General features: G+C 42.8%; 1 protein-coding gene across 1 annotated transcript in view; it reads right to left on the bottom strand.

Annotated features, from left to right (window-relative positions):
* Positions 1–5,391: 5,391 nt before the first annotated feature.
* The window catches only part of LOC119407187 (protein phosphatase 1 regulatory subunit 16A), a 301,652-nt gene continuing 286,467 nt past the window's right edge, over positions 5,392–20,576 (bottom strand). The window contains exons 9-15 of the mRNA XM_037674070.2: positions 20,358–20,482; positions 20,107–20,232; positions 18,834–18,909; positions 16,515–16,632; positions 15,983–16,094; positions 12,549–12,854; positions 5,392–5,811 (exon numbers count right to left, since the gene is read on the bottom strand). Coding sequence (XP_037529998.1) covers positions 5,473–5,811; positions 12,549–12,854; positions 15,983–16,094; positions 16,515–16,632; positions 18,834–18,909; positions 20,107–20,232; positions 20,358–20,482 — 1,202 coding nt within the window. The 3' untranslated portion in view covers positions 5,392–5,472. The remainder of the gene's footprint in view (positions 5,812–12,548; positions 12,855–15,982; positions 16,095–16,514; positions 16,633–18,833; positions 18,910–20,106; positions 20,233–20,357; positions 20,483–20,576) is intronic.

The raw sequence follows: 20,576 nt of genomic DNA, 5'->3' as shown, positions 1-20,576 counted from the left end.
GCAGTGTTCATAACATACTGAAACTCTTACACTGGTCCCACTGAGGACAAGATGCTTCCAAAAGCTCCAAGATTCTCAAAGAATTGAAGCTTAGTGAAGCTAACAAAACAATGTCACCCATACAGTTCTTCATGGAAGTATGCTCAGAGTTGCAACAAAAAATTATCTACAGTGCACAACTCCCAATCTAGTCAACATGAGTAAGGTAACTGCTTGCTAGTTAGTATTGTTGACTGCATACAATAGATGAAAGGACCAGTTGAAACACTACTACTACTAAACACATTCATGGAAAATATGCGGCAGCAATGAGTACATATGTATTTTTTTAAGCTCAAACCAGCCCGTACATTACATGTGCGTTAAAGCGAAGCACTTAGTTTCAAATTCATTAAGTGCCATTTGAAATAAAATGACCCGTTCGTTACCGTAAAACTAACAAAAAATTGCCATTGAAGATCAAACTTTGTGCGTTAAATGGTGCAAAGTGCCGAGTTGAAAACGTCTTTAGCTTAAACATGTTTAAAGGAGTACTCGCACAGAAATTTATGTTTTTTCTGTCGCAATAAGCAGCTAATGAGCCACTTATTACGGCTGAAAACCTTGTTTGCTCTTGCATGTGATGGTTCATTTGAAGATGTTTTCATAGGACCGGGTTACTGTTGCAATTTTAGTCAGACCAGGGTGTCTCTCCCTTTTTGTAAACACAGCTGGCCATGTCAGCACAAAAAAATAGGGGTGTGCGAATGTTCGAAATTTCGAATATTTTTTTAATAGTGTTTGCTATTCGATTCGATTCACACTGGAATATTTATATTCGAACTATTCGAACTTCCCAAAAACAAATACAGTCAACGTCCGACTGAAAGTGCCCCCTTCAAATTTTTAATATGCTTCACCTCATTACACTCTCGTGTTGCGGCAAAGCTGCCTTTCAAGTTCCGTTACAGTCGAACATAGCCAAGACACAGTCAACGTCCGATTAGAAGTGGTCCCTAGATTTTCAATATGCTTCACCTCATCACATCCCCGCATTGCGGCAAAGCTGCCTTTCAAGCTCCGCTACGGTCGCAAGTGAATTAACTCAACAAAACGCTGGTTCCAACATGGAGATGAAAGATGTGGCAGAGGTAGGGGCTCAGTAATGCTGTTTTGGACCTGAAATTTGGGCAGGAAGTCCGAAAAATCGGACGCCGAAGCTTTTTAGCATCCAAAATTTTCACATATAATATATCGATGTCTACGAGGCAGATTTGGAACTCCAGACTTGAAGGGAGCACACCCTTGTCCACCACATCAGTTTGGCTTCCACAGAAGTTGAAAGAGGAGGAGAGGCTGAGGAAATGGCATCTTTGCCTATCACATGTAAAGTGTTGTCAGCAACACTTTGGTTGCACCAAATTATGTATATAAGTACAATTCGACCTCTACATTGCGCTTCAACCTAGCGAAAAGAAACACTTTCATGTTGCTATCTCATAAGAATATGCTTAGGAATCCTCTCCAACTTTTTTTTCTGCAATTTCGCTTCGAAGTATTCGAAATATATTCGAGAAATATTTGAGAAATATTCTATTCGATTCGCACTCACACTTCAATATTCGAACTCGCTTCGCACCCAGAATTTTGCTATTCGCACAGCTCTACAAAAAAACACTTCTTCACGAGCACGTGGCAGAGAGCACACACAAGAAGCAGGGCAGCCAACAAAATCGCATGACGTAGTTGGTAGGTGGTTGTTTACATTAAACCCAAGTTTACATTAAACCCACGCTCAGCTGCATGACATACACTTTGAAGTTGATTTTAAATATGTTCTAGGCTATATCAGCCATTGATATTTTGTACATGTGTGTGTGTCCACACAAATCTATCTCGCAAGTTATCTTGCCTTAAAAATTTTGTGTCGGTACTCCTTTTAGGATATTTTTATATGTAACAAATGCCCTTGCTTATGGTCATCTGAAGCAAGACTGGAGGGAACGGAGGCTGTGCAACAGTGCCACTGTGTAGAGCCTTTCATGGCTGTCTAGAAAGATAGCTGCTCACTAGGCATGAAGCACAGTACAATGGGGCACCATACACATGATGGCAGTCTATAAACAACACAAAAGTCTCAAAAGGGGCACCAGAGGCAATTAAAAGCTGAACTAGACTGCTGAACTACACATTTGTCATTGCAAGTACATCAGACACTAATATGAAGGTTGCATGGCAAGTCAGAAAATGAGTGAAAAAAAAAAAAGTATATGTGGGTAGCAACACCAGCTTGAAGTCCCTGTACCATATTCCCATGATGTTATATTTGACAGTGACAGCTTGATGATGGTTAATTACTCATCAGTGAGGATTAAAGTGCAGTCAAATGTGACCAGAGGCTCAAGCAGCTTTTTGTAATTATTCCTGTGCAAGTGCAAAAAAGAGGCAAACATCCATGAAAATTCACGAATGACATCACACTAGTATTGCAATTTGAGTTTGAAATTCAAAAAGGAAACGTTTGAATTTTTCTAGTTCTTTTTTTTTCCACCCAAACAATGCAAGGAGAGTTCTAAAACAAGTTGAATAAGGAAGGTAGAACACCAGCAGAAACGCGCACTGAATGAGACACAGGCCAGGACAAGGACAGTCGTCCTTCCTCTCGCGCTCGTATTCCTTATTCACCTAAAGGAACTTGATACAAAAAATTGTCTAATTCAAAACAAGATCAGCCGCAATATTTTTTTAACATTAAGTGTGTTAGCTAATTAGCTGTTGCCTACTGCATTAGAAATATGTCACTTTCAAAAGGTTGGATCTAGTAAACTAAGGTAAAATGGCCTGTAGAGTTGGTATGTGGATTGAAAGAAATATTGATGTAAAGTGAGAAATTATGTGACATAAGCATGCGCCCTAGGGAATGTGCAGCAGCTTGAATAATTGTAGTTAACAAGATCCGATGCAGTGACCATAGAATTTTAGTAAACACATGTATATAAATCCAGATGCCTCATTTACACTTAAAGTAGAACCTAATTGATATGCTTCTAAGGGAACCATTATAAAACCTTGCACGGTTCAAGGAAAAAGCAACATCCGATAATGCTTGTGGCAACACTATAATTGAAACAGAGCTACTCTTTCACAGAAATTTACAAGAAGCCGGATAGCAAGCAAACTACTGTAAAGTTGCTAAGTAGAGCCTGCTATGGCAGTTAAATTGGACATTTTTTGAGCAGTTGTAACTGTGAATCCCATAGTATAAAAAAGTTTATTTCCATTGGCACGTGTTGAATACCCACAGTAACAGCCTCTTTTGAGCACATGCACAGCTGTTTTCCAGTTTCCGCATGGATGTGTACATTCAAGTAAATCACACATGCTATTGGGGGGCAACAACATCAGCTAATGTGAGCACCCTGGATGGATGATGCCATATCAGTAGTGTAAATCGCAGTTTTAGGAAACAAGTGGTAAGCTAATACGCATAACCCTAAGGGAACTAAATGGGACCAGCACTCCAAAGCGTAATATCTGGTAAGGTACAAGAAACCTGAATGTATCAATTAGGTTCTGCTGTATATTCTGTTCACAGCCAGACAAGATCGCCCTGAGATAACCTCAGTACTGTGCTTCAGGCACACTGTCATAGCTGCATATACATTACTAAATTCAATTAAGAAAAACAAAATGGTGGTAGCTGTGTCAAGAACATGCTGTAACTTAAAGTGAAAACTGACTTGCACCTTTCGTTAATTGCACATTTATCTACATGCAGTAGGACCAAAGTGGTCCCACTGCCTACTTTGACAGGGGAAAAAAAAGTTTTTATTGTAAAACATGTACTAAATGCATTTTGATTGCTGTACAAAACAAATTCACTTTTCACTCACTTGTAGAGCTGCAACAACCCACCTGACTTTTAAAGGGGTACTGACACAAATTTTTGCCTCGTGTTTTTTTTTTTGCTGCAATGTGTTGCTGGGGGCCCGTTAGTCATAACACGGCACATTGTTTGCTGCAGCGCGCGACAGATAATTAATTACAGGCTCCTCATTACCGACCAGTGTCAGTTTCTGTTTCAAAAACGACAAGCCGCCGGGTGCAACTATCACCACCTAGCGGGTACAGTGCTCGATCACGTCAGCACACAGAACTGCGACGCACTTCCGCACGGTTCGCGAGCAGCCGCCAAGAAGTAGGCTGCTGGAGCGAACGCGGCAAAAGAATGGCGGCTATGACGTCATCACAACTTGTTGCAGCGTGGTCACGTGAGGGAAGTAGGGGGTCACTGAGGGTCACCTTTGAGGGTGTCAATAGCCTGGGGGTGCTGATCGCTCACGCAAACTTCAAAATTCATTTAAAACACCTTCCAAGCTATATTCGCTGTTGATATTTTGCAGATATGCGCATGTTCACGGGACTCGATCCCACAGGCTATCTCGGCCACGAAATTTTGTGTCAGTACCCATTTAAGATCAAACTTGGCAACAATAAAATTGTTAACTGATTCCCTGCCCATAAAACAGCTGTAAAAGCCACAGTAAAATGGCAGCACCAATATTACTTTTATGGAATGGTTCACTAGTTGAAGATATTGGTACCTACAGCATATGGAACCTGTGAAGAAAGCCCACAAACCCTGGACATGCAGCCCGAATCAGAGGCAGTTCTATTTAAGCGAGTTCCATTTACTAATATTTTGCTGTATGTAAAACAAACATGGTGTTCCACTCTTGTACAAGCCGAATGACGAAGCTAAAGAAAAATTCGCTTTTTTTCACCGAACATGCCCTGCTAAAACTTTGGAGTTGGTAGTTTCGATATTCAGAAACTTCAGATGCATGCTATGGTCTAATATTAACAGTTCACTGTAATGAACAGCTAGACAGTAATCTCTGTAATGCATACATGATGTTTAAAAATAAACTACACGTTAGTGCCAGCAAAACAATCTTAATCACTCACTATGGCTTGAATATAATGTTTGTCTCTTTGAGCATCTCCGGTACAAATCCACTCGTTGTAAATATGTGCTGGTACAAGGAGCACACAATGAACTGAAGAAAAAACTGTTCATTGGCACAATTTCCTGCACTCACGACTCCAATTCACTGAATGTACTTTACATTTCGTTTGCAGAAAGCCCATCACAAAGTGCCAAAACATTTTTGACAATGGCTTTCGTAGTATTATGCTGCCTGAAATTACGAGCTCTAAAAGAAAAAGTAGAAGCATTTTCTGCACAGCACGTCGTGTATCATATATTGGCACATACGCACCTGGAGTGAGCTATCACTAGCTTCTCTATCTAACCGGAACCATTACCCACCAAGAAGCTCACTGCGGTCGCGAGCACAAGCACCGTGTTTCGCGTCATCGCAACGTCGAAAATGTTGAGGAATGCAAATGCTTTTGCAAGTGCATCGTTTCAAAACACAAAAGTAAATAGCTTTTTTTTTCTTTTTCTTCCCCTGTGTCCTTTTGGCATCATCACATGATGGCGCAACAGTCCTTACGATGTGGTTCACCCACTATCTCTGAAGGATCACTACGAAAACGTCGAAGAGATGTCGATGGTGAAGGGGGAGCTTCGTAGCTTGGTTTCCGAACAGTGGCACTGAAATGATGCTGGTGTCCGTTCTGTCCAAGCGCGGTAGCAGATGCTGCCATTTTGCCGACTATTTCCTGTTGCTGTGAAGCAGAGAGTGTAAGGGAGCCCCGACTGTTTCGAAGGTCGGCTCTGTGTTTTTTCAGGTCCGAGAGCGTTCCATTCTGAGGGGAGAAGCCTACAGATGCTTGCTGAGTGTTCACGGTCACGTGGATTTCCACCTGCATTGAAAAATCACAATGTAATGTTTTTGCTACCTTCATCATCAGAGAGCTATGGACTCGGATGCAAAACTTTGGCTTTTCGTTAACAGTGAACATAAGCAAAAGATACACACTAATGGGAAACGATTAGCAGGTTATATGAGATTATTTTCATGAAACACCAATTCCAAAAAGGAGGATTAGACAAGCCTAGGTAATGAAAAAATGAAGTGAAATATAAGCAGCTACAGTGCCTTTGAATTCTCACAGAAGCTGACACCAAAAGTTCTAATTAAAACTAGGGGTGTGCGAATATTCGAAATTTCAAATATTTTTCTAATAGTGTTTGCTATTCGATTCGATTCGCACTGGAATTTTACTATTCGAACTATTCGAACTTCCCAAAAACAAGTACAGTCAACGTCTGATTGAAAGTGACCCCTTCAGATTTTCAATATGCTTCACCTCATTACACTCTCGTATGGATGATTAGAAACAACTAACAAACGCGTAATCTATGTCCTCCGAGCATTCGGAAGCGCCCATCTCGACTCGCTAAGCCTACAGCATCGATTATTTGAGTATGGCTCTCCAAAACGGGGGTGAATCGGTACGAATACTTTGCTGTCGAAGCTTAAGGACATGAATCTAAAGCAAATGGAAGCATCATTTCGGAGCTTACACGCTACAGAGCGCACGGCGGCCACTTGATAGATTCGAGGTGGACGACAACCGCTTTTGGCAGTGCGGCCATGTTTTTCGGAGGCTTGCCGGCAAAGCTTGCCGTGCAAGTAGGAAAGCACTCGCGCGTGCGGCGACATCGAACGTTCTGTGGCACCGCGCCGTTGCGGCAGGCTTGCCGCTAGCGTGAGCGGGCCCTTACAGTCGAACTTTGCCAAGACACAGTCAACGTCCGACTGGAAGTGGTCCCTAGATATTCAATTTGCTTCACCTCATCACACCCCGGTATTGCGGCAAAGCTGCCTTTCAAGCTCCGTTACAGTCGAACTTTGCCAAGACACAGTCAACGTCCGATTGAAAGTGGTCGCTAGATTTTCAATATTCTTCACCTCATCACATCCCGGTATTGCGGCAAAGCTGCCTTTCAAGCTCTGCTACCGTCATAATGTATTAACTCAAGAAAACGCTGGTTCCAACATGGAGATGAAAGATGTGGCAGAGTTGGGGGCTCAATTAATGCTGTTTTGGGCCTGAAATTTGGGCAGAAAGTCCGAAAAATTGGAAGCTGAAGCTTCTTAGCATCCAAAATTTCAGATGTTCTTATATATCGACGTCTACGAGGCAGATTTGGAACTCAGGACTTGAAGGGAGCACACCCTTGTCCGCCACATCAGTTGGGCTTCTACAGAAGTTGAAAGGGGAGGAGAGACTGAGGAAATGGCATCTTTGCCTATCACGTGTAAACGGCAACACTTTGGTTGCACCAAATCATCTACATAAATAGGATTCGGCCTCTACATTGCCTCATTCTTGGTAAGACAACTATGAAACATCGCCCCGCCAGTGCTTGATCAACCTAGCGAAAAGAAACACTTTCATGTTGCTATCTCATAAGAATATGCTTAGGAATCCTCTCTAACTTTTTTTTCTGCAATTTCGCTTCGAAGTATTCGAACAGTATTCTAGAAATATTCGAGAAATATTCTAAAAATATTCAATTCGATTCGCACTCACACTTCAATATTCGAATTCGCTTCGCACCCAAAATTTTGCTATTCGCACAGCTCTAATTAAAACCAGTTTGTTTTTGCCGACGCAAAATAAATGAAGTTATCTATACTTTCAGCAGAGCACAGAGGAACAAAAGAGAAAGTAGACAGGATGAGCGCTGCTCTGCTTTCGGTTCTTTTATTTCTCTGCAATCTATTGAAAGAATGGATAGCTTCCAACATGCCTCCCTTTCAATACAAATTAAATTATTCTTCAAGATAAAAGGAAAGACAGCTTAGTGCAGCTTCTTTCAGAGAAAAAGCACCTGCAAATATGCAAGGTATATAAAATTTTATGACTCTACATGCACTCTTTCATTGCAGCAATTAGAAGATTAAAGTTAGTTTGCTCAGCCTATATGTTCATCGTTTCCATTATTCTGATGACAATGGGACAGTAATCACTGTCACGTCGCCATCGTTCTCATATCATTGTCAGAGTGACAAATAAAGAAGGATTGCCTGCCACTCAATTGCTCACTTTACAGATAGTCCAAGCACTGGCTGGTTTGTGGCTGCTACAAGAATTTGTACTTAATAGAACAGGTTGCAAATGCCCTGCTGAGTGCAAATTGTGCGATAATGGTCGCGATGGTAGTGGTGGTCATAGCACAGTTGAACCCTTTATAAGAGACATGCACTGGGGAGCAGTTCTCTTCCCTTATATGAGGGGTCCCTCATAAGCAAGACACCACGTTCTTATTTTCTGACCAACCCTTATTTCAATGTAGGCACACTGGTGTCTCCTATAGCGAACTGTCTGTTATATCAGTGTCTCTTATAAAGGAGTTCACCTGTGGTGGTGTTGGTGGTGGTGGTGGTGGTGGCGGTAGTAGTAGTAGTAGTAGTAGTAGTAGTAGTAGTAGTAGTAGTAGTAGTAGTAGTAGTAGTAGTAGTAATAGTAGTAGTAGTAGTAGTAGTAGTAGTAGTAGTAGTAGTAGTAGTAGTAATGTAAGTAGTAATGTAAGTTGTAGTAGTAGTGTATTGTAGTTTATGTAGTAGTAGTAGTAGTAGTAGTAGTAGTAGTAGTAGTAGTAGTAGTAGTAGTAGTAGTAGTAGTAGTAGTAGTAGTAGTAGTAGTAGTAGTAGTAGTAGTAGTAGTAGTAGTAGTAGTGGTGGTAGTAGTAGTAGAATCTTGAGGATACGATTACACTTTATTCGAATTTTGCGATGCCACGAATTTTAAGGATATTTCATATGGACTACATTATATAAGACGTGCTATGATTCCGGATTACACGAGCAATTTCGCAAGCCTCCACGAATTACATGAATGCGCGAACAACTGGTGCAAGCGGGCACGACGATGCGTCTGGTCTCTGAGGAGGAGAGTGGCCACCGTGGCTAATGTGTGGCTGCTGGCTCTTTTACGCCTGCTTCCCTTCACCTCCCATGCTGCCATGCTGCCCCAGCAGCATCGAACGCTCTCCTTGCCTCCTCCAATGAGGAACGAAGACATGGACTTCTTGAGCTAGCGGAAATGAGCTTGGAAGTAGGAGAGTGGCAACGAGTCAGTGTGCATTCTTACACCACCTCCAGTGTTGGATGATCTTCCGCTTTCCAAAAATCACCTTACCTCAGCCACCAGCCCTCCCAACTGTCTCCCTTTACCTCCACTGTCTCAACGTCTCCAGTCACACAGCAAAACTCAACGAACTAGGCAAAGTCAAGTGCCTGAAAAGGCTACGTCACACCTTTCCCTACAGTTTGGTGGCACACTTAGTTTTTTATTGCGATAGCAACTATATGGACAGTCTTGGCTGGTTCTTGCCGTCGCTGTCACCGCCGTCATGCACGGTATAAGTATGTGTATACATGCCTTGCACGTGACGTCAGAGACAGGTTCTTTGCACTTGGTCCCCCAACATGGCGGCCACCGTGACTTTTTTATCTTATTAGAGTGTGTCAGTGCAGAGGAGGACACCCAGGTGTTCGGTCCACGCGCTCTTTTGTGCTCTCCCCGCTTTCTTTTGTTCGCCAGCCGCGCCAAGGGGGAACACAAAGGAACGCGGGGGTTTTAGTGTGAAAGATGCTTGGGTGCACCAGCACTAATCTGATCGCGAGCCGTCACTGTTTCTTGCTCGACGTGTTCGAACAAAAGCTCACGGAGCGTCTCAACCCGCTGGTCCCCCAAGATGGCGGCCATGGTGACGTCAATGCAAGCTATGTATATATATAAAAGTCCCAAAGAAAAATAATTCAGAAATGCTCCCGAAGCGCGGAATCGAACCAGCGATCTCTCTCTCCGCAGCGCGCGGCGCTAACCACTACGCCACAAAACGCAGATCCTTCAGGTAGCTAACGGTGAGCGTTATATACACACCCTTTACCGCTGGCAGTACTCAGAGACGGCAGACGCTTATAAGCGTTTCTTCATTACCAGCGAGATGGCGCGAGGAGCGCAATGGGCGCACTTAAAAGTCGTTGGCCAGCTCGCTCGCTTCTTCTAATATTTGCGCAAGGAGAACCTTGCCCTTCCGCTGTCTGCTCGCACGGTTATCTCATGGTGAGGGGAGGAGGGATGTTTCGAGCTTTCACCGTGATGTCCGCGCTGATGTTACAGAGCATACGAAAGTCACTCAAGCTCAAGGGACGCCGCTAAATGAACAAACAGAAGACGAGCACGAACTCTCAAGTGTAACAGCTCGACACTGGAAGCACGCTAGTTTCCTTCGCTGCTTCGGCCGCCTTTGCAACAGGAGCGCTGTTCAAACAGAGTATCCATTGGCGAGCCTCACTTCATATAGCATTGCAGTTTCTTGCTATCGCTTCGCCCTTGTGGCGAAACTGTGACTTTTTTTCTTCAACTATTATGCTGTGTACTTTCACATAGGGCACAGTTCACCAATGCCCTTTTCCTGTGTGTTTCATGCGCTGCTGGAGTGATGGACTGCCGCACGCCGGACTTAAGCTGAGTGCGTGCAAGATGACTGAAGCATTCAAGGTTCGACATGTCTACTAAATGGAAGGCCCTTTCTTTCAAGGAGAAAATTGGAATTCTCAAGGTCAGCAAAAACCTCAAGAAATGTACTGACTAAGCAAAAAGACTTAGGCACAGCATTGTTGATGTTCTGCACCATTTTTGTGAAGTGAGGCATCGTCTTGAATGCCCAGCATTTCAGTGTGAACATCAAACAGGCAAAAACAGCAACACACATAAACTTGGAAGAGGCCCTGCTGATGTAGTTTCATGAAGTTACAGCAGACAGCAGACAGCTTCGGCATGGACGACAAGGTGCTACACAAAAAGGTGGACAACATATCGCTTTCCCTTGGAATCTAAAATTTCCAAGTTTCCGAATGATGGCTGCATCGTTTTAAGGAATGACACGGATTTGTCTACAGAGTTGTTAGTGATGATGGGAAAAAAGTGGATGAGTCTCATGTCAGCGACTGGCTGAACACGCTGGCAGTGCAAGATTTCTGACTATGCACCGTACAACATGTTTAACACTGACAAAGTGGGCCTCCTTTTCAATTTGCAACAGGACAGAAGCTTGTATGCGAAAGGCTGGGTTTGCAAGGGTGGCCAAACAATTAAAGGAAGTGTTACGGTGCTTTTTTGCACGAATGCTGATGGCTTTGAGAAAATGTAGCTTACTATCATAGGCAAGTCCGAACAGCCAAAGCGCGTCTGATCGGCAGGACATTTGCCTTGTTTGTTTCTTTGTATGTTTGTACAAGACACAAAGAGGCATGGACGACCACGGATTTTTTCCGCAAGTTTCTTACGAACTTGGACCGGAAAATGGCAGCAAGGAACAGAAAGATATTGCTTTTCATCGACCAGTGTTTGGCCCATCCAAAAGAAACTAATTTTAACAATATCATCGTAAGGTTCCTACCTGTGAACACTATGAGCCGTCTACAGCTCCTGGATACAGAGATAATTAGAAATTTTAAGCATCATTTCAAAGGGCCTTTATATCAGAGTCTCCCGGTAAAAATTAATTGTAAAGATGAATATTTGCAGATCAGTCTGCTTGACGCACTGCATTTCCTGGCCATGTTTTGGGATAATTTGACCTCAGACACAATCACGAACTGTCTTGCAAATGCGGATTTTTCAAGGGACAGGACGTGGCTCCGATAGGAGGAAATCAAGAGCCCGATAATGACTTGCAGATTGAAGCCTTGAAGAATCTTGAAACTCAAGCTTTGGCTCGACTTCATCACCATGGATGACAACGTTGTGATTTGTGGATTAAGGTCTACTGAATTGGTTGACAAAAGAAAATGAAATTGAGACTGACAGCGATGGTGAAAACACAGTCATGTGCGACCAACTGCCATCGACATCACAAAACCATCCCACTCTCAAAGTTCTGCATCACATCGTAAGAGCAGCATGAGTGACGAAACTGCAGCACGGTTTTATGCCTTCAGGTGGCTTTTGTCAGCAACATCAAACGCGGAAAATGCAAAAGAACATTACGGGCTTTTCAGCAAGAAGTAGATGCGCCCAATAAAGCTTGCGTTTATTATCGTGTACAGCTCAGCTTCTTAGCTCATACGAATGCAGGACAAGAATATTCTGAGTGCTCCCGATGAATTCCTATCACAGATTCTACTGTAGTAGTAGTAGTAGTAGTAGTAGTAGTAGTAGTAGTTTCCAGCAGCTGTCACAACAAGCAAATATTTACTGACTTGAGATGAGATCACAAATTGTGACTTCCTTTTAGCAATTGCGCAAACACCCAGCACTTGAGAATGCCATCAGCGAGACGTCAAAACACAGTGTGCTTATAACTTATGCAGCCCCGCCACGGTGGTCTAGTGGTTATGGCGCTCGACTGCTGACCCAATGGGCACGGGATCGAATCCTGGCTGCGGCGGCTGCATTTTCGATGGAGGCGAAAATGTTTGAGGCCCATGTACTTAGATTTAGGTGCACGTTAAAGAACCCCAGGTGGTTGAAATTTCCGGAGCCCTCCACTACGGCGTCTCTCATAATGATATGGTGGTTTTGAGACGTTAAACCCCAGATATTATTATTATTATTATAACTTATGCAAATACACACACCTTGACTGCCTCCGCAGCGCCCCCCTGGTGCCTTGCCGGCATTGGCGAGACCTCAGAGTATGACGGCGGGGGCATCGGGGCTAGTGACCCCAATGACCCTGGGTCAGCCATTCCTTCCAAGCCACAACGACTTGGAGAACTTGCTGCTCCTGCCACTTCCACAGCGACTGTTGGAGGGGCCAATGACAGTGGCACAGATGAGACTGTACTGGCTTGGTGCTCACTGTCACTGCCAGGGCTTGTGAGCGAGCCTGAGTCACCATTCATGACATCACCTTCAGACTTCCTCCTCACCGCTTCTTCATCCTGAGCCAAAAAGATGCGAGGAAAAAGGACATGATTCAATGTAACTGATTCAAAGCCAAAGTTGAGATTTGTCACTTTGCTACAGGAGTACTGGATAGATTTTATGAAACCTACAAAGACCATGTGTTGGGCCTAATAATGTGAGTATTTTACAGCGTGTAGTAAACTGTGCACTATTATAATTTTTTATGTAAAACATTATTGTTAGATAACTTTTCCAATGAGTCATGCCGTTAAGTCTACAGGTCAATATACAGTAAAACCTCATTAATTCGAACACTGTTATTTCGAAATCCCACTTAATTCGAAGGATTTCTGTGGTCTCGTATTTTTCAATGTAAGTTGAAGCGGCGGTCAGCACCAGCCCGGTTAATTCGAAAAGTTTGGGTGCCATGTGCCAATTTCCGATCTCGATTTCGCCACGAATCCGCGGAAACGACGGCCTTTAGGAGCCACAAGGCAATGCAAGGTAGCGATACTAATGAGTGACAGGTGAAGCACCCCAGTCTCACTGCTGCCAGCGCAAAAAAAAAAAGAAAGGAAAAAAAAAATCGCCATATCCACGAAGTGAATGATGATTGAGGAGCTGGCTCAGAGATAATCGAGTAAACAGTGAATGCTCCATGCAATTTTTCTACTGACATATAAAGACGTCACACGTTGTTATAGTAGCGATTGTGGTCAGGTTTTGTCGAACCACAAGCGGTTGCAGACGTTGCAGCTGTGGTCGAACGTGTCGTCGAGGAAATCGAGGAAATGTGGTTTTGCTTGCGTTAATGTCATCATCAAGGCGCTCGCCTCTGGAACTAAGGTTACGCTTACAGCGCGGGACATTGCCCCAGCTTAAGAACCTGGTGAGCCAGCTCCTAAAAGTGGTCTCGCGGTCAGCTGAAATGTGCGCCTGCTGAAAAGAAACTGTCGACGTGCTTCACTGCAAGACAGTGGCACGCGAGCAGTATGTCGCATGCTTCCCGCAACGTCAATGCATCATGATTAATGAATTCTTTCTGAGAAAATAAAGAAATTAATAAAGGACAATCTCACGGAATTCGCGATGTATGCGAACCTCCGATTGGCAGTTGCTCCGGCAATTTGTGCACTAGCACTGCTGACGGAGTTCTTGCCTGCAACAGCTACTTGGAAAACTCAGTTCAAAAACTTCAATGATCATGTTTTCCGGCGAGAACACATCGCGAATTCCGTCACACTGGTCATGTTTAAGTTCTTTATTTTACCAGAAAGAACGGGCGAATAGTCACATATGATGCGCTGACGCTTCGAGGAGCAGGTGACATGCTGCCCGTGTGTCACTGCTGTGTTAAAGTGAAGCACATCTTTTCCGCAGGCGCACATTTCAGCTGACCACGAGACCGTTTTTCTTTCTTTCTTTCCTTTTTTTTTTTTGTGCAGGCCGCAGTGAGGCCCCCCGTTTCCCCGGGTTTGCGGCAAAATTGTCCCGGTATTGCTGGAAAACATAACCCTTGGAGCCGCAAAGTAGCAGGCATAGCAAACGACCAGCTCTTGTTATACTTTCAATAATTCAAAGTTTCTTGCACCCTGCTTTTTGTATGTTTTGTTAATTCAAAAACCCACTTAATTCGAAGATTTTTCACAGTCCCAGTGACTTAGAATTAACGAGGTTTTACTTATGACTTTGACTTTCACTTATGCAATGACTATCGTACGTGTTGCCTTGATTCAGTGATCCTGGGCTTACAAGCCTTTGCAATATTATATTAATTCCTTCAGCATATGTTGTGGCATCATTGATCCAATGGTTCATCATACTTCTCATGTAGTCCATTGCAGGAAAAATTACTTCAAAGAAATTCTATTATACCTTTTAGATCATGGATTTTTTCACCATTTACATCGTTTACAATAAACAGCTGTCTTAGCACCACCCAGTGCTGGTCCTGTCTGCTCTCCTCGAAGTAACACAGGTTTGCTAGATGGGCTCACAGCTGTAGTTCTCAGTTAAAGGTTAAGGAAATTCAAGAGTAACCAACACCTAAACATAATAGAGTACTCGTAAACAATTATATTTCTTGGTATTCTTCCAAATGATTTATTACTCTTTCTAATCAGTGATTGTAACTGTCATTAAATTACTTCTATTTAATCAATTACATATAACTAATTAGTATTTAATTCACAAGACAAGATGTAACAGAAAATGCAGCTTTTAGCACTTTTATTTCGTATGAACTACAGTAGCATACCTACAGTTGTTAAATGTGGCAGCCTCATGGATGCTTATGTTTCACCAGACAAGCTCAAGCACTCTATATATGTTTCCTCATCTCAAAAGTAGATTATGCAGCCTTTATTGTCCACATTGCATTCAACATCACACCATTTTTTTGTTTTCCTTTGCCATTTGATAGCTTCCTAACTTTGTTTTGTAAATTTGCCATTTGTGCCCCAGTGCTTCCAAGATTAGTGAAAGTTCGTTGCATCATGGAAAGTATGCCACAGAGACTACATATACATACATGCAACTCCTGACACTAGTACTACGTAAGTACGCCTGCATGTTTTATAAGCAACTGCTATGAAGCGCATATGTGACCGTAACTGAACTTTTGTATCTTTTTACGGCCACCTCATGCATATGGTTGAGGTTGATTTGTATTTTAAAGACCTGCGCACAAAGTGCAATAACTTAAAGACTTGGCTCTTGGGCTTCAGGTGCATGGTACGATACACAACAATGCTAAGCTGCAGGACGTAAGTGTGAGCCATTTCATTTGAGGCAATATCCACATGTCAAAAACAACTGTTCTGGTGCGAGTATGCAAAGTGCTTCGCACGTAAAATTGCAAGGAAAGTAAAGTAAACATATATCATCTCATTTTAGTAATTCAACAAACACTTTTGTGAAGCAGTAATTCTTAATTATAATTGATTGCATTTTTGAATGAAGTAATTGTAATAGGTTACATTTTTAAGTATCATTTCCATGTCTGAGACCTCTTTTCTCTCATATGTCTCACTTCAGCTGGCCAGTAAACATGGAAAGAAGTTAAAGGGCTCAGTGGGACTGTACTAGCAGTTGAAGCAGACATTCCAGCAAACTTATTCCATACATCTCTGCAGTGCCTAGCCACCTCAAGTCATGCACTCACCTCGTCTTTGCCCAATGGTGCCTGCTGCTCTTGGCGGATGCGGGCCTCCTCTCGGGCCTCACGGCGAGAAATCATGCCTTTCTCACGGATGCTTGTTCGACGCACCGATTGGCTGAGCCATTGGTAAAGAGGAAGGCACGATAAGATAATCTCCCTTGTCAACATCAACACATTATAATGAATGAATCCTCAGGCCCAGCCTTCAGAAAACACTTAGCCAGTATCACCGAGAGTTATGCAAGATAAATGCCTTAGCAGACAGCTGCCACCAGACCCGAATGCATCTAGATAGGCATCACAGCAATGAAGATACAGGAACTGCACAAGATGCTGAATTCCTCCAACAGAAACACGCAGTAAGAATTTTAGGAGCTCTTCTGTTTGGCACTGCAGCTAACAAGGTATATTAAATCATAATGTTTATTATAGATGACCTTTTAAAGAAAAAATAGCTAGAAGGTAGAAAAACTTCAGGATACTGTAGCACAACAAACAAGAAAAATTCAGATTTTTTTGTTCAAAGAGCACTTGCCTGCGAGTATTCTGGCTTTGTGAACGCCGTAGTTTGTTCGGCTGCATGGCCCTTTTTGTTTCCATTTCGCTTCGTAGTTGCACAATTCGCTCCTTCAGGTCGGGATCTTCACAGATGTCTGCAACAACCAGGAGCAGTCAATATGAGATGTCCAGGATCCCCAGAAACTTGACGCATTAGTTATCTGGATTTTATAGCCAAGCACTTGGCCTAATAACTCGAGCTAACATCAGCAATAGCAGGTATTGCTAAGAAAACATAACAAAAGCTCAACATAGTGCTCGTAAGATTTATCTGAATGCTTGTGGCTTTTGCTTCACAACACAAGTGAGGACTCAACAGGGGAATTCTTTGAGCCTATTGTTGTAGCACTGTCCATTAAGCACCCCTTGTATGAGCATATCTCAATAATGTGACACTGGTAGACATTGCTGTGGATGGGCTGAGCTTGAGCATGACAATATGCTCGTGTTAAAACTAGACCGGATGAACGGAGTACATCCGTTTATTTTTTGTTCTACTGCACAGATGTCAGCACAGTACCACTCCATTAAAGTTGCATTTATAGTGCTCTTCTGGTCCTTTTTGGCAGAGATTTTGAAAGACGGCACTTCCTATTGACAGCCTGCATGCGAGTTGTGCAAGAAAGCTGCAATTTGACTGAAAGCGAAATTTACAGTGAAAGCAATCAAATGGCACTTTGTTCCTCAAGCAAACAGAATGATGAAACATCAATTTTGATACTGAAAATGACGATTTTGAAGCAAGGCAAGTCAAGGCATCTTTCTCATTTCAGACTGTATTATTCATGGCTTAACATATCCATACAGCTCAGCAAAGACATAAAACAAGCTTTCTGTGGGTAAAGCATCAAGTTAATTGGTTGGAAACACTTAACATGTGTTCTAGAAACTAAGAACTTTGAAAACATGCCATAAGAAGAAGCAACTAAAGGCCACTCCTGGTGAAAATATGCCTAAAGGGCCCCTAACTAGGCACAATCGCACATTTTGATTACACATTGGAATTTGTAAGGTGCAATTCAAGGAAGGGTTTATCAAAGGAACTTTTCATGCTGGTTAATCATTGGACAAGTTAAAAAAAATTAAATTGTCCGGTTAATAAGCCTCCAGGAGGTAAGCTTCACTGCCAAAGGCTCCCTTTGCCTCACTCTCTCATAGCTAGAGTCTGCGAGCATTGTACACCCCTGCATTCTCCCAACTACCGGAGGTGACGGAGGGCGTCATGTTCACATGATGAGCCCTGCCTCCTTTTTTTTCCTTCTCTTTCTGTCTTCCTTTGCAGCACGTGCATTGCACACTCTGCACTAGATGAACTCAATTCAAGGGCACTGGTCAGTGACATTCCAAGGAATGCTTGTTACAGAGCCATGTGTGAGACATTCAACCTCTCTCGAAGCATACCCCCTTTGAGAGGGAAGGCGTGTGGCCTTATGCCTTAAATTTCGACCGTGTTAGTGGCACGCAGGCATGTCACAATTTGCAGGCCCGATTGCTGTCAACAGATCTATGTGCGCCACTTGTTCGTTTGCAATGCCCAAACCTGGTGAAGGGCCCCTTAAGGGATTTAATCAGTAATGTTGCCTTAGCTGTCCCCTTGTAGATACGTTGAATCACCTTATATGAGGAATTCTCAAGAATAAACAGACTCTCACAAACACATCACATGTGAACAGTGACAAAAAAATTGTCTGGGCTATGCAAACACATACCCTGCAAAAGGGACACTAAAAATATGCTTTTATTGGTATAAGTAAATTAACATTCTACAATACCAAAAATGCCACTCTTGCCAAGAGAAGACGCTTGGTAAGCCAGAAAAGGCAAATCGAGAAAAGACAGGTGGCAACAGCACCTTGAAGTTTGCACACTAGCTTCCTGTAATGTCACAGGTCTTGAAGGCGTCTGTTAGGTCCTACATACCTTGTGTTGGGAGATGCACATAAGGTGTTCTATAGGAGCCATAAATTTAACGCGACAAGTTTCAGGAGCTTTTATTGAGCCAATGTGGTCAAAACATTAAAGAAAATATGTTGAAATCCCCAATGTTACAATGACATACCCGGCATTGGTGTTTCGGATAGAAATTGTAAAAGTGAAACCTCGACCTTCTTTTTCTCTTGTGATAAGGAACCAATAATTGTTAAATTAACAATACAGTTTTCAAGAAGTAATATATCAGTCTGAACTGATTGAGTGTTTCTTTTTAGTATCCCCTTATGACATTGTATTTGAAGTGCCATAAATGTACAGAAAAAATTCGTGAAAATACACTGTAATAGAGGTAGCAAAACTTTACCATATGGTGTTTCGCCATTCTTCGTGCGTGCATTCAGATCAGCGCCAGCCTGTACCAGCATTTCCAACACGTCCGGCTGCAGTCAAAACAAACAGACTTGTTACGAGACTTTTCGAAATGTAAGTTAACCAGGTATAAAAAATACAGGGTTCTTTTTTTTTAAATACATATTTTTATAAACAGCAATTACAGTAAGGCACCTGTCATCTACACAGACAAGCTTTGCGTTGAGGTGGAAATACTTTGCCATGGCTAAAGTAACATTAAAATGATAAATTAACAAAATTTGTTAATTAAAATTTAATTACCAACTTCAAGGCAGCTTTTTACATGAAAAGGTTGCAGGGCCCCTTTATGCTTAATAATAATATCTGGGGTTTAACGTCCCAAAACCAAGATATGATTATGAGAGACGCCGTAGTGGAGGGCTCCGGAAATTTCGACCACCTGGGGTTCTTTAACGTGCACCTAAATCTAAGTACACGGGCCTCAAACATTTTCGCCTCCATCGAAAATGCAGCCGCCGCGGCCGGGATTCGATCCCGCGACCTTCGGGTCAGCAGTCGAGTGCCATAACCACTAGACCACCGTGGCGGGGCGGCCCCTTTATGCTTAGGACGATAAATACAATCACACAAGCGTGTGCACACCTACACATGCACCTAGCTCTGCACAATGACAGTTGATTCATAACTGCTTTGATACATACGACATGTTCAAGCAATTACAGCAGCACCTCAAGAGATGTTTGTTCCACCCCGAAAAGGCAGTCGCTGTTGTCTTTGGCATAGTTTTTATTCTTTTACAGGCAAGTAAACGTGATCCAACAGACTTTGCAGAATTCTCTGGATTAACTTAAGCAAGAAAAAAAAAAGAGGGAAAGGGGAGTAGGCTAACCCAGCAATGGCTGGTTTGTGTTCAAAAAAAGGTAGAAAGCAAAGCAGATAACTTGGCAGCCAAGAATTTTGGATGTCTGCCTGTGCTCGGCATAACATTTTTGGCCCAAGTCAGTTGTCTTCTTTTTTGCATCGTTGAAACATCACTAGACAATACAATCAATTACTGTGCATCACTGAATCGACCCAATAATTATTTTTGGACTGGCCATCCACACTTTTCATTTGCTATCCTGAACTAGGAGTGTAAGGTCAGACAACCCGTACGTCAACTCAGCTTGTGGTTATTCTGGAGTAGGCCATCTCAAAAGCCATTCTGGTGTGTGAATGCAAAAGTAAAGAAAAAAAAGCAGCTGACAAGAAGAAGCCTCACTCACATGGCCCCAGCAAGCAGCTGCATGGATAGGCTGCCACTGGTCATTATCGCACACGTCGGTTGACACATGCTGATCCAGGAGAAACTCCACCACAGACACGTACCCATTGGCTGCCGCAATGTGCAGCTGAAAAAAGATAAGGACAATGAGGTAACAAGTGCATGAGGACGCTTCACCTACATGTAGCTCACATTCCCACACAGCTTACGAGGTCCCCAACAATGCCATTAAAAAATCCATCAAATACTTACAGGTGTGGCACCTTGTTCATCCCTGAATTCCAAATCACCACCAGCATCGCTTAGGCCCTTTAAGTCACTGAGCATCATTACTTCATTGGCTGCCCTGGTTTCATCAATCATTTCCTGGGTGATGCCTGGGGACCAAGAGGAAAAGAAGAGTTAATTAGCAAACTGCCTTAATTAGCCAGATATTCATTTTCATTTCTTGTGAATACAATGTGCGCTTCT

Source organism: Rhipicephalus sanguineus, chromosome 1, assembly GCF_013339695.2.
Source record: "Rhipicephalus sanguineus isolate Rsan-2018 chromosome 1, BIME_Rsan_1.4, whole genome shotgun sequence".
NCBI lineage: Eukaryota > Metazoa > Arthropoda > Arachnida > Ixodida > Ixodidae > Rhipicephalus > Rhipicephalus sanguineus.
The sequence above is the reverse complement of the archived record's forward strand: the minus strand, read 5'-3'. Positions and strand labels throughout refer to the sequence as shown.